Below are 14,787 nucleotides of genomic sequence, written 5' to 3'. Positions count from 1 at the left end.
TCAATGTAAATGATCCAGTGATATCTGACAGATTCCCAGGGCAGCCAGTGTAAATGATCCAGTGATATCTGACAGATTCCCCAGGGCAGTCAGTGTAAATGATCCAGTGATATCTGACAGATTCCCAGGACAGTCAGTGTAAATGATCCAGTGATATCTGACAGATTCCCAGGGCAGTCAGTGTAAATGATCCAGTGATATCTGACAGATTCCCCAGGACAGTCAGTGTAAATGATCCAGTGATATCTGACAGATTCCCAGGGCAGTCAGTGTGAATGATCCAGTGATATCTGACAGATTCCCGGAGCAGTCAGTGTAAATGATCCAGTGATATCTGACAGATTCCCAGGGCAGTCAGTGTAAATGATCCAGTGATATCTGACAGATTCCCCAGGGCAGTCAGTGTAAATGATCCAGTGATATCTGACAGATTCCCAGAGCAGTCAGTGTAAATGATCCAGTGATATCTGACAAATTCCCAGGGCAGTCAGTGTAAATGATCCAGTGATATCTGACAGATTCCCAGGGCAGGCAGTGTAAATGATGCAGTGATATCTGACAGATTCCCAGGGCAGTCAGTGTAAATGATCCAGTGATATCTGACAGATTCCCAAAGCAGTCAGTGTAAATGATCCAGTGATATCTGACAGATTCCCAAAGCAGTCAGTGTAAATGATCCAGTGATATCTGACAGATTCCCCAGGGCAGTCAGTGTAAATGATCCAGTGATATCTGACAGATTCCCAGGGCAGTCAGTGTAAATGATCCAGTGATATCTGACAGATCTCCAATGCAATGTAACTGACCCAGTGCTGAGCAGCAGATCTCCAGAGGAGAGTGAGTGTAAAATCTGATATAAAGATCCCTTACCTTGTACCTTTACATCAATCCTCTGTCTGTTTTCGGTCATCTTCTTTCCAACAATGTCACAATAATACTGGCCATTGTCGCTGCTCTCTATGTCTTTGATGGTGAGAATGTAGCTGTTATAGTTGAGATCTCTGAAAGATTGGAATTTCTTTTTGTTGCTGTGACCTTTGGTAACCCCATCCGATTGGGAATGTGTCAGGATCTCAGGGCTGGAAGCTGATGTCGCCTTATTCCACGTTACACCAATGTGTTGCACACTGCCATTTACGATAGCACATTGTAACTGCACTGAGCTGCCCACTGCGACCCTGATTAGACTCGGACTGAGAATAACCTTTGGGTTTGTCATCATTCCTGCGGGATTTAAACATGAGAATAAAACAGGGAAAGCAGCCAGTCAGCCGACAGGAATTTCTGAGAGAGTTTCATCAAACCTCCTGTCTCTCCATGAGGCTGATGACAAATCAGCTGCCTCCCCCTCCCCCTCCCTCACTGCCCCACAACGGGAGCTTTTATCTTTGAGCTAACAGTGACACTGGCTACTTCAGGCACAGAAAGAGGCCATTCAACCCATCGTGACAGAACTATCCCATACCTCCCCCTATCACTGAGCTGCTCTTTCCCCTTTGACCTTTCGCTCTGCTGCCCTGAAAGGTTTTGAGCAGGTCTTGGTGAATGAGCCTCCAGCTCCCTCTCAGGCTGAGTGTTCCCCATCACAACCTCGCACTGCTTCCCAAACCAAGCCTCAGTCTCCCTCCTGCTCTTTTTCCCGAAGCTCTGAGGGGGAACAGAGTCACTGAGCAGGGAGCTCGGAGCAGATTAGCAGTGCCTTCAGAAACATCACAACAAGGACTGCTTCCATATCTGCTGCTGTGTAAGCACAGAGAGAGAGAGAGAGACAGAGAGGGAGAGAGAGAGGGGGAGAGGGAGAGAGAGACAGAGAGAGGGAGAGACGGAGAGAGAGAGAAGGAGAGAGGGTGAGAGACAGAGACAGAGTGAGAGGGAGAGAGAGGGAGGGAGAGAGAGAGAGAGACTGACAGAGAAGAGAGACAGAGAGAGAGAAAGGGAGAGAGACAGACAGACAGAGAGGCAGAGAGAGGGAGAGACGGAGGGAGGGAGAGACAGACAGAGAGAGAGAGTGGGAGAGAGAGGGAGAGACTGAGAGAGACAGAGAGATGACAGAGAGAGAGACAGACAAAGAGACAGAGAGAGAGAGAGGGAGAGACAGAGAGAGGGAAAGAGAGAGAGAGACAGAGAGAGAGAGACAGAGACAGAGAGAGAGAGACGGAGACAGAGAGTGAGAGACAGAGAGAGGGAGAGAGAGTGAGACAGAGACAGAGCGAGAGAGAGTGGGAGAGAGAGGGAGAGATGAAGAGAGAGACAGAGAGATGACAGAGAGAGAGACAGACAGAGAGAGACAGACAAGAGAGAGAGACAGAGACAGAGTGAGAGACGGAGACAGAAAGTGAGAGACAGAGAGAGGGAGAGAGAGTGAGACAGAGACAGAGTGAGAGAGAGTGGGAGAGAGAGGGAGAGATGAAGAGAGAGACAGAGAGATGACAGAGAGAGAGAGAGACAGAGAGAGACAGACAAGAGAGAGACAAAGAGAGAGAGAAGGAGAGAGAGAGAGAGACAGAGGGAGAGACAGAGAGAGGGAAAGAGAGAGAGAGACAGAGAGAGAGAGACAGAGACAGAGAGAGAGAGAGACGGAGACAGAGAGTGAGAGACAGAGAGAGGGAGAGAGAGTGAGACAGAGACAGAGCGAGAGAGTGGGAGAGAGAGGGAGAGATGAAGAGAGAGACAGAGAGATGACAGAGAGAGAGAGACAGAGAGAGACAGACAAGAGAGAGAGACAAAGAGAGAGAGGAGAGAGAGAGAGAGACAGAGAGAGAGAGAGAGAGAGTGGGAGAGAGAGACAGAGACAGAGAGAGGGAGAGATAGAGAGAAATAGGGAGAGAGAGAGAGAGAGAGGGAGAGACGGAGGGAGGGAGAGAGAGACAGACAGTGAGAGAGAGACAGAGAGAGAGAGACAGACAGACAGAGAGACAGAGAGAGAGAAAGAGGGAGTGACAGAGAGAGAGAAACAGAGAGAGGGAGAGTCAGAGACAGAGAGACAGAGAGGGAGAAAGACAGAGAGAGAGAGACAGAGAGAGGGAGAGAGTGTGTGAGAGAGAGCAACAGAGAGAGACGGAAAGAGAGGGAGAGAGAGAGACGACAGACAGAGAGAGACAGAGAGCGAAAGAGAGACAGAGTTAGAGGAGAGAGAGAGAGAGGGGGAGAGAGAGAGTGAGAGAGAGACAGACAGAGAGAGAGACAGGGAGAGAGGGAGAGAGTGTGTGTGTGAGAGAGAGAGGCAGAGAGAGACAGAGAGAGAGAGAGAGATGGAGAGAAAGAGAGAGACAGAGATCGAGAAGAGAGACAGAGAGAGAGGAGTGAGAGAGAGGGGGGAGAGAGAGTGAGAAAGAGAGGCAGACAGACAGAGAGTGAGAGAGAGAGAGAGAGGAGAGAGAAAGTGTCATACAGCATGAAACCAGACGTTTTGTCCAATCAGTCCATGCCAACACAATCCCAAACTAAACTAGTCCCATCTGCCTGCTCCTGATCCATATCCCTCTGAAACATTTCTTATTCATGTCCTTGTCTCAATGCCTGCTGAATGTTGTAAGTGTACCCACATCCATCACTTCCCCAGGGAGTTAATTCCACACATGACTCCCCCACTCCCCCCTACCTCCCCCCCATCCTCTGTGGGTAAAAGATGCCACTCAAGTCTTTCTTAAATCTTAAAAATCTTAAATCTCACCTTACAAGTATATCCCTCACTCGTGAAACTCCCTCACCCCAGGGGAATGGCTTTTACTGTTCATGCTGTGTATACCCCTCGTGATATTATACCCCTCTGTCAGGTCACCCCTCAGCCTCCTACACTCAAGTGTAAAAAGTCCCAGCCTATCCAGCCTCTCTTTATCACTCAAAGCCACCGTGCCTGACAATATCCTGGGAAACCTTTTCTGAATCCTCTCCAATTTAACAATGAACTTCCTAGAACTGGGTGACCAGAACTGGGCACAATATTCCAGAAGAGGTCTCACCAATGTCCTGTACAACCGCCACATGACACCCCAGCTCCTATACACAAGGGTCTGAGCAATAAAGGCAAGTGCACTAACCTCCTTCTTAACCACCCTGTCTCTATGTGACGCAAACATCCAAGAATTACATATCAGAGCCCAATGGTCTCTGTCGAACAACACTACCCAAGGCCCTGTTTTTAATTGTATAATCCCTCCCCTGGTTTGTTTTATCAAAATGGAATACCCCTCGTTTACCCAAATTAAACTCCATCTCCCACACTTCAGCCCATGGACCCAATTGATCAAGATCTCCCTGTAATCTGTGATAATCTTCTCCAGTATCCACTACAGCGTCAGTCTCCGTGTCACCCACAAACTGACTAACCACGCCCTCTGTATTCTCATCTAAATGGGGGAAGGTGGCAAAGAGTACAATGGGTGGATGGGGGGGTCATTCTGCCTGTGTTTGGTCCATATCCACATTGATGCCATGGGGTTATAGTGTTTCTTGGCGGATACCCCAGGGCATCAATGTGGACTTTACCAGTTTCCTCATTTCCCTTCCCCCCACCTTAGCCCAGTTCCAACCTTCCAGCTCAGCACTGTCCTCATGACCTGTCCTACTTGCCCATCTTCCTTTCACCTCTCCACTCCACCCTCCCCTCTGACCTATCACCTCCATCCCCACCCCATTCACCTATTGCACTCAATGCTACTTTCTCCCCACCCCCATCTCCCTCTCATTTATCGCTCCACTGTGCAGACACCCTGCCTCTATTCCTGATGAAGGGCTTATGCCCAAAACATTGATTTTCCTGCTCCTCGGATGCTGCCAGACCTACTGTGCTTTTCCAGCACCACTCTAATCTAGACTCTAAGTAAACAATGTCTACTGCTCATCACCTATTGTACTCTGTGTTCATCAATCCTCTTGATTACTTCCAAATATTGACTGGGAATACGATAGTTCGAGTATTTTAGATGGGTCAGTTTTTGTCTAATGTATGAAGGAGGGTACCCTGATACAGTATGTAGCCAGGCCAACTAGGGGCGAGGCCACATTGGATTTGGTACTGGGGAATGAACCCGGCCAGGTGTTAGATTTGGATGTAGGTGAGCACTTTGGTGATAGTGACCAGACTTCGGTTATGTTTACTGTAGCGATGGAAAGGGATATACCGCAGGGCAAGGGTTATTGCTGGGGGAAAGGCAATTATGATGTAATTAGGCAAGGTTTAGGATGCATAGGATGGGGAAGGAAACTGCAGGAATGGGAACATTAGAAATGTGGAGCTTATTCAAGGAACAGCTACTACATGTGCTTGATAAGTATGTACCTATCAGGCAGGGAGGAAGTGGTCTTGCGAGGGAGCTGTGGTTTACTAAAGAAGTTGTGGTTTGGAGATGCCGGTGATGGACTGGGGTGTACAAAGTTAAAAATCACACAACACCAGGTTAGAGTCCAACAGGTTTAATTGGAAGCACACTAGCTTTCGGAGCGACGCTCCTTCATCAGGTGATTGTGGAGGGCTCGATCGTAACACAGAATTTATAGCAAAAATTTGCAGTGTGATGTAACTGAAATTATACATTGAAAAATTGATTGTCTGTTAAGCCTTTCATCTGTTAGAATACAGTGATAGTTTCACTTCTTTCATGTGTAAATCACAAAACCCTTTTTTAAAGTTGCATTCTCGGGTTAGCTGTTAACAATGGTGATAGCTGGACAATATGTTGAAGGTGTTGGACCCCTGTGTGCTCTGTCTATGCCGCGATGATTAGATTGATTCTAATCTAAAAAGTGAGATAACGGAGTTTTAATTTTTAATTTTTCAATGTATAATTTCAGTTACATCACACTGTAAATTTCTGCTATAAATTCTGTGTTACGATCGAGCCCTCCACTATCACCTGATGAAGGAGCGTCGCTCCGAAAGCTAGTCCTTCCAATTAAACCTGTTGGACTATAACCTGGTGTTGTGTGATTTTTAACTTTGTACACCCCAGTCCAACACCAGCATCTCCAAATTATGTTAGGATGGGACATGAAGGCTCAGTTCAGGCGCTTGAGAGTTACAAGTTAGCCAGGAAAGACCTAAAGAGAGAGCTAAGAAGAGCCAGGAGGGGACATGAGAAGTCATTGACGGATAGGATCAAGGAAAACCCTCAGGCTTTCTATAGGTACATCAGGAATAAAATAATGATTAGGGCCAATCAAGGACAGCAGTGGGAAGTTGTGTGTGGAGTCTGAGGAGATAAGGGAAGCGCTAAATGAATATTTTTCATTAGTATTTACACTGGAAAAAGACAATGTGGTCGAGGAGAATACTGAGATACAGGCTACTAGACGAGATGGGATTGAGGTTCATAAGGAGGAGGTGTTAGCAATTCTGGAAAGTGTGAAAATAGATAAATTCCCTGGGCCAGATGGGATTTATCCTGGGACTCTCTGGGAAGCTAGGGAGGAGATTGCTGAGCCTTTGGCATTGATCTTTATGTCATCATTGTCGACAGGAAAAGTGCCAGAAGACTGGAGGATAGCAAATGTTGTTCCCTTGTTCAAAAAGGGGAGTAGAGACAACCCTGGTAATTATAGACCTGTGAGCCTTACTTCGGTTGTTGGAAGGATTAAAAAATATAGGATTTACTATCATCTAGAAAAGAATAAGCTGATTAAGGATAGTCAGCACGGTTTTGTGAAGAGTAGGTCGTGCCTTACAAACCTTACTGAGTTCTTTGAGATGGTGACCAAACAGGTGGATGAGGGTAAAGCGGTTGATGTGGTGTACATGGATTTCAGTAAGGCATTCGATAAGGTTCCCTATGGTAGGCTATTACATAAAATACGGATGCATGAGAGTGAGGATGAGTGGTTTGGATCAGAAAGTGGTGAGCTGAAAGAAGACAGAGGGTGGTGGTTGATGGGAAATCTGGAGCTCAGTAACTAGTGGTGTACTGCAAGGATCTGGTTAGGGGGCCATTGCTGTTTGTCATTTTTATAAATGACCTGGATGAGGGCTTAGAAGGATGGGTTAGTAAATTTATGGATGTCACTATGGCCGGTGGAGTTGTGGATAGTAAGGAAGGATGGTGTGCGTTACAGAGGGACATAGATAAGCTGCAGAGTTTAATGTGGAAAAGAGTGAGGTGATTCACTTTGGAAGGAGTAACAGGAATGCAGAGCACTGGGCTAATGGTAAGATTCTTGGTAGTGTAGATGAGCAGAGAGATCTCAGTCTCCAGGTACATAGATCCCTGAAAGTTGCCACCCAGGTTGATAGCTGAAAATGTGTTGCTGGAAAAGCGCAGCAGGTCAGGCAGCATCCAAGGAACAGGAGAATCGACGTTTCGGGCATAAGCCCTTCTTCAGGAAGGGCTTATGCCTGAAACGTCGATTCTCTGTTCCTTGGATGATGCCTGACCTGCTGCGCTTTTCCAGCAACACATTTTCAGCTCTGATCTCCAGCATCTGCAGCCCTCACTTTCTCACCCAGGTTAATAGGGTTGTTAAGAAGGCATACAGTGTGTTAGCTTTTGTTGATAGAGGGATTAAGCTCTGGAACCATGAGATCATATTGCAGCTGTACAAAACTCTGGTGGAGCCACATTTGGAGTATTGTGTACAGTTCTGGTCATCTCTGCACACCTCGACACGGTCCTGTCCCCCTTAGTCCAAGAACTCCCCACCTACGTTCGGGACACCACCCATGCCCTGCACCTCCTCCATGATTTTCGCTTCCCCGGCCCCCAATGCCTTATCTTCACCATGGACATCCAGTCCCTGTACACCTCCATCCCCCATCACGAAAGACTCAAAGCCCTCCGCTTCTTCCATTCCCGCCGACCCAACCAGTACCCTTCCACTGACACCCTCCTTCGACTGACTGAACTGGTCCTCACCCTGAACAACTTCTCTTTCCAATCCTCCCACTTCCTCCAAACCAAAGGAGTAGCCATGGGTACCCGCATGGGCCCCAGATATGCCTGCCTCTTTGTTGGATATGTGGAACAGTCCATCTTCCGCAGCTACACTGGCACCACCCCCCACCTTTTCCTCTGCTACATCGATAATTGTATTGGCGCTACCTCGTGCTCCCATGAGGAGGTTGAACAGTTCGTCCACTTTACTAACACCTTCCACCCCGACCTCAAATTTACCTGGACCATCTCAGACTCCTCCCTCCCCTTCCTAGACCTCTCCATTTCTATCTTGGGCGACCGAATCAACACAGACACTTACTATAATCGAACCGACTCCCACAGCTACTTAGATTACACTTCCTCCCACCCTGCCCCCTGTAAAAGCACCATCCTGTATACCCAATTCCTTCGCCTCCACCGCATCTGCTCCCAGGAGGACCAATTCCAATACTGAACAACTCAATGGCCTCCTTCTTCAAAGACTGCAATTTCCCCTCCGACGTGGTCCACCACGCTTTCCATCGCATCTCCTCCAATTCCCGCATCTCCGCCCTTGAACCCCGCCCCTCCAATCGCCACCAGGACAGAACCCCACTGGTCCTCACCTACCACCCCACCAACCTCCATATACATCATATCATCCGGCGTCCAAACGGACCCCACCACCAGGGATATATTTCCCTCCCCTCCCCTATCAGTGTTCCGAAAAGACCACTCCCTCCGTGACTCCCTCGTCAGATCCACACCCCCCACCAATCCAACCTCCACTCCCGGCACCTTCCCCTGCAACCGCAAGAAATGCAAAACTTGCGCCCACACCTCCCCCCTTACTTCCCTCCAAGGCCCCAAGGGATCCTTCCATATCTGCCACAAATTCACCTGCACCTCCACACACTTCATTTACTGCATCCGCTGCACCCGATGTGGCCTCCTCTATATTGGGGAGACAGGCCGCCTACTTGCGGAACGTTTCAGAGAACACCTCTGGGACACCCGGACCAACCAACCCAACCACCCCGTGGCTCAACACTTCAACTCCCCCTCCCACTCCACCAAGGACATGCAGGTCCTTGGACTCCTCCATCGCCAGACCACAGCAACACGACGGTTGGAGGAAGAGCGCCTCATCTTCCGCCTAGGAACCCTCCAACCACAAGGGATGAACTCAGACTTCTCCAGTTTCCTCATTTACCCTCCTCCCACCTTGTCTCAGTCAAATCTCTCGAACTCAGCACCGCCTTCCTAACCTGCAATCATCTTCCTGACCTCTCTGCCCCCACTCCCACTCTGGCCTATCACCCTCACCTTGACCTCCTTCCACCTATCGCATTTCCAACGCCCCTCCCCCAACTCCCTCCTCCCTACCTTTTATCTTAGCCTGCTGGACACACTTTCCTCATTCCTGAAGAAGGACTCATGCCCGAAACATCGATTCTCCTGCTCCTTGGATGCTGCCTGACCTGCTGCGCTTTTCCAGCAACACATTTTCAGTACAGTTCTGGTCACCGCATTATAGGAAGGATGTGGAAATTTTGGAACGGGTTCAGAGGAGATTTAGTAGGGTTTTGCCTGGTATGGAGGGAAGGTCTTACGAGAAAAGGCTGAGGGACTTGAGGCTGTTTTTGTTAGAGAGAAGGTGGTTGAGAGGTGACTTAATTGAGGCATATAAGATAACCAGAGGGTTAGATCGGGTGGACAGGGAGAGCCTTTTTCCTCGGATGGTGATTGCGAGCACGAGGAGTCATAGCTTTAAATTGAGGGGTGATAGATATAGGACAGAGGTCAAAGGTAGTTTCTTTCCTCAGAGAGTAGTCGGCGTGTGGAACGGCCTGCCTGCAGCAGTAATAGACTCGCCAACTTGAAGGGCATTTAAATGGTCATTGGATAAATATATGGATGAACATGGAATAGTGAGGGTTAGATGGGCTTCAGATTGGATTCACAGGTTGGTGTGACATCGAGGGCTGAAGGGCCTGTACTGCGCTGAAATATTCCATGTTCAATACTTCCTCAAAAAACTCAACCAAGTTTGTGTGAAACGATTTCCCTCACACTATCCCTAATCCAAATACATATCAATCCTGTCTTTCAGAATCACCTTCATGAAGAGAGAAAGTGAGAGAGAGAGGACGTTGCTGGAATCACTCCACACTAACCTGTCACAAACACATCTGTTTACACTTGTGGGCAATACTGGAACTGACCGTCAATACCAGTCTCCACAGTACATTGCATTTAAATAGCACCATTCACATCCTGAGGAAGCTTCGAAGACCTTTGCTGTTGCTTTTTAAGTGAAGTATTGATTGAGCAGTTGGAAAATGTGACAGCCAGTTGGTGCCCACTCAGATCACACAAAGTGCTGAGATAAAAGACAGAATATCGGTTCCAGTGATGGTGTGTGAAGAATCACCCTGGATCCAGCTTTAGTCTCCTGGGTGGTCCCACAGTGACCCATTGACTGTCAGTAGCCGCCCTGTTCCTACTGCACTCACTGTGGATTCAGAAAGTGGAGATTGTGCCTGACTGATCTGCTCAACCCTCTGTCAGGAAAGAACAACCCACATCAACTGTGGGATTGTCTGACAGCGGAGTCCTAACCATCGTTCATGACCCACCTTCCAATCCCACAGCCACTTCCATCGAGAAGGACAGGGGCAGCAGATACATGGGACCACCACACCCTGCAAGTTCCCCTCCACTCCCCATCCTGACTTGGAAATATATCACCATTCCATCACTGCCACTGAGTCAGAATCCTGGAATTCCCTCCCTAAGGGCATTGTGGGTCAACCCACAGCACATGGACTGCAGGGATTCAAGAAGGCAGCTCACCCCCACCTTCACAAGGGGCAACTAGGGACGGGCAACAAAGTCTGGCCCAGCCAGCGACTCCCACATCCCACAGTCGAATAATAACCAAGTAATAATTTGACAAAGGGCCACAATAAACCCTGTGAGTTGACACTGAAGCATTCGAGGTTTAGAATAAAGGTCAGGTCTGAATGCCACTCTTGGATAGACAGCACAAACAGGGAATGGTTGAACCGGATTGAACAGATACTGGAATTAACTGCCTGATAAACACCCAGTTCCTGCTGTACATCTGTGGCTTCGCATTGTTAATGAACTAGACCCATGACAGCTCCCTCACTAAACTGAAGCCCATACTCACCCAGAGCGACACAGAGGGACAGCACTATCACCCAGAGCACTCTGCACATCATTCCAGGGTAACAATCCTGTCAGTCTAGCTGCTGCACTTCACAGGAGAGAAATCTCACCAACAAATGTAGCAGAGGCAGAGTCAGATCCGATGGTGTAATGTTTCTGTGTTTTCACAGAACTGCAGGAAGAGGAAGGAACTATTAAAGGGAAGAAAGATGTTACAGACTCTTTAGAAATCTTTGAAATATCAATGCTCAATCATAGGCCTGCAGCTGCCCTTAGGTTGGAGATAAAATGAGTTGGTGTCCATGTTACTCCTCGAGATCATACATCCTGTGTTACTGAGTGTGTGAGGATCAGGCAGGGTCAGGAATGGTCACGGAGACATCGTTCCATCACTGGGTTCCTGTCACAATCAGGCAACATCACAGCTGCCAGACCTCTCCCATAATTTCCCTTAAACCTTACTCCATAAGACTCTAAAAAACAGGTTCATGGCTGATCTCACACTCCTCATTTCTATTTTACTGTATTTTCCCACAATCCTTTAATTCTACAACTGCTGAAGAATCTATTGATCTCAGTGTTAAATAAGCACAAGGACTCTAGCCCCATTGCTCTCTCTCACCCGGACTCACAGCCCCCTGACAAATACTTTTTAAATTCCAGTGAGTCACATGGAATACAGGGCGAATTGCCATTTGGATACAGAACTGGCTCAAAGGTAGAAGACAGAGGGTGGCGGTGGAGGGTTGTTTTTCAGACTGGAGGCCTGTGACCAGTGGAGTGCCACAAGGATCGGTGCTGGGCCCTCTACTTTTTGTCATTTACATAAATGATTTGGATGCCAGCATAAGAGGTACAGTTAGTAAGTTTGCAGATGACACCAAAATTGGAGGTGTAGTGGACAGCGAAGAGGGTTACCTCAGATTATAACAGGATCTGGACCAGATGGGCCAATGGGCTGAGAAGTGGCAGATGGAGTTTAATTCAGATAAACACGAAGTGCTGCATTTTGGGAAAGCAAATCTTAGCAGGATTTATACACTTAATGGTAAGGTCCTAGGAAGTGTTGCTGAACAAAGAGACCTTGGAGTGCAGGTTCATAACTCCTTGAAAGTGGAATCACAGGTAGATAGGATAGTGAAGGTGTTTGGTATGCTTTCCTTTATTGGTCAGAGTATTGAGTACAGGAGTTGGGAGTCATGTTGCGGCTGTACAGGACATTGGTTAGGCCACTGTTGGAATATTGCGTTTCTGCCTCCTATGCGAAGGACATTGGGAAAATTGAAAGGGCTCAGAAAAGATTTATAAGGAGAGTCATAGAGATGTGCAGCACAGAAACAGACCCTTCTGTGCCGACCAGATATCCCAACCCAATCTAGTCCCACCTGCCAGCACCCGGCCCATATCCCTCCAAACCCTTCCTAATCATATACCCATCCAAATGACTCTTAAATGTTGCAATTGTACCAGCCTCCACCACATCCTCTGGCAGCTCATTCCATACACGTACCATCCTCTGCATGAAAAAGTTGCCCCTTAGGTCTCTGCTATATCTTTCCTCTCTCACCCGAAACCTATGCCCTCTAGTTCTGAACTCCCTGACCCCAGGGAATAAACTTTGTCTATTTATCCTATCCATGCCTCTCATAATTTTATAAACCTCTATCAGGTCACCCTCAGCCTCCGACGCTCCAGGGACAACAGCCCCAGCCTATTCAGCCTCTCCCTGTAGCTCAGATCCTCCAACCCTGACGACATCCTTTTAAGTCTTTTCGGAACCCTTTCAAGTTTCACAACATCTTTCCGATAGGAAGGAGACCAGAATTGCACACAATATTCCAACAGTGGCCTAACCAATGTCCTGTACAGCTGCAACATGACCTCCCAACTCCTGTACTCAACACTCTGACCAATAAAGAAAAGCATACCAAATGCTTCTTCACTATCCTATCTACCTGCAACTCCACTTTCAAGGAGCTATGAACCTGCACTCCAAGGTCTCTTTGTTCAGTAATACTCCCTAGGACCTTACCATTAAGTGTATAAGTCCTGCTAAGATTTGCTTTCCCAAAATCCAGCACCTCGCATTTATCTGAATTAAACTCCATCTGCCACTTCTCAGCTCATTGGCCCATCTGGTCCAGATCAGTTGGAGTGGCAGAGCAGCAGTGAGTGTAGTACAGTGGTAATGTCCCTACTGCTAGTCCAGGAGCCCTGTGTGTGTGATAAAACCCTGAACAGGCTGATTAAATCTGATATGTTTAAGTACAGAGGTCTCAGTGCAGCCTGAGTTTGGTAAGTTAGGTCAAGTGGGGATGAAATGGTCTCATCACCATCTGAGTTGCCGTGGTTGGGAGCTGGATGGTGAGGAGTTGGAAAGCTAGCCTGTTTGCAATAAATCACACGTACAGTTAGCAACTCAGCTGAGTGGAAGATGGAGCGTGTGGGGTGTAGGATGTCACAGATGCATCATTTGATAGAGCTCAGCACATTTGCAGGAGGTGTCATCAGCTGCAAAGATCTGAGCTGTGGGTGTTTTGGATGTTCGGTGATGGCTGGGGTCACTGTTGAGGAATTTGTAAGACGGAGGACTCTGTGAATAGACAGACGTGGGCACTGCAGATGCTGGAGATTAGAGTCTAGATTAGAGTGGTGCTGGAAAAGCACAGCAGGTCAGGCAGCATCCGAGGAGCAGGAAAATCAATGTTTCGGGTAAAAGTCCTTCATCAGGAATTCGGATTATTGGAATAGCACATTTAAAGAGGTGAGCTCCCACTGTAACTTGGAGACTGCACCCAGAGAAGGGATAGGAAGCCACCAGACAGTCCAAGAGAACCAGGCAGTTCCTAAAATGATCTCAGTCGCACACCAGCTTTCTACTCTGGATTTTGGGAACGACAATGGGCCCTCAGAGGAGAAAGTCAAAGTTTTTTTTTCAAAAATATACTTTATTCATAAATAATTTGATGGTCTGTACAATTGGTCATGCCATACATATGTAAACATGTACATACAGAGATCAAAACTTATCATTTTTATACAGGTCTGTACATTTTTCAATCATATGCCCATATAATTAGCTGAGGCGTCAGCAGAGCCCAAATGACTGCATGGGCCCCCTGTTCTTCGTTAGGCAGGCAGATGTTACACAGTGGTCTTTCCCCACCGCGCCTTGGCGGCAGCTGCCCCAAGCTTCAGCGCATCCCTCAACACGTAGTCCTGGACCTTGGAATGTGCCAGTCTGCAACACTCAGTCGGGGTCAACTCCTTCAGCTGGATGATCAGCAGGTTTCGGACCACCCAGAGAGCGTCCTTCACCGAGTTGATGATCCTCCAGGCACAGTTGATGTTCGTCTCGGTGTGCGTCCTGGGGAACAGGCCGTAGAGCACGGAGTCCCGCATCACGGCGCTGCTCGGGATGAACCTCGACAAACATCACTGCATTCCTCTCCAGACTTCTTCTGCGTAGGCACATTCCAGAAGGAGGTGTGTGACAATCTCGTCCCTCCCGCAGCCACTTCGAGGGCAGCGTGCGGTGCGGCTGAGAGTCCGGGCGTGCATAAAGGATCTCACAGGCAGAGCCCTTCTCACCACCAGCCAAGCCATGTCTTGGTGCTTGTTGGAAAGTTCTGGCGATGAGGCATTCTGCCAAATGGCTTTGACAGTCTGCTCAGGGAACCGCTCAACAGGATCCGCCCTCTCCTTTTCCCGAAGGGTCTCAAGGACACTACGTGCTGACCACTTCCTA

The 14,787-nt window shown here is 48.1% G+C and overlaps 1 protein-coding gene across 1 annotated transcript in view; it reads right to left on the bottom strand.

Annotated features, from left to right (window-relative positions):
• Window positions 1-11,177, bottom strand: part of LOC122546946 (junctional adhesion molecule-like) — an 82,067-nt gene extending 70,890 nt beyond the window's left edge. Inside the window, exons 1-2 of the mRNA XM_087991019.1 lie at window positions 11,041-11,177; window positions 871-1,224 (exon numbers count right to left, since the gene is read on the bottom strand). Of these exons, the coding sequence (XP_087847145.1) occupies window positions 871-1,224; window positions 11,041-11,092 (406 nt within the window). The 5' untranslated portion in view covers window positions 11,093-11,177. The remainder of the gene's footprint in view (window positions 1-870; window positions 1,225-11,040) is intronic.
• Window positions 11,178-14,787: the final 3,610 nt, after the last annotated feature.

This window comes from Chiloscyllium plagiosum, unplaced genomic scaffold (assembly GCF_037043375.1).
Source record: "Chiloscyllium plagiosum isolate Xiang-an unplaced genomic scaffold, Cpla_swu_hap1 HiC_scaffold_10, whole genome shotgun sequence".
Classification (NCBI taxonomy): Eukaryota; Metazoa; Chordata; class Chondrichthyes; order Orectolobiformes; family Hemiscylliidae; genus Chiloscyllium; species Chiloscyllium plagiosum.
The sequence above is the reverse complement of the archived record's forward strand: the minus strand, read 5'-3'. Positions and strand labels throughout refer to the sequence as shown.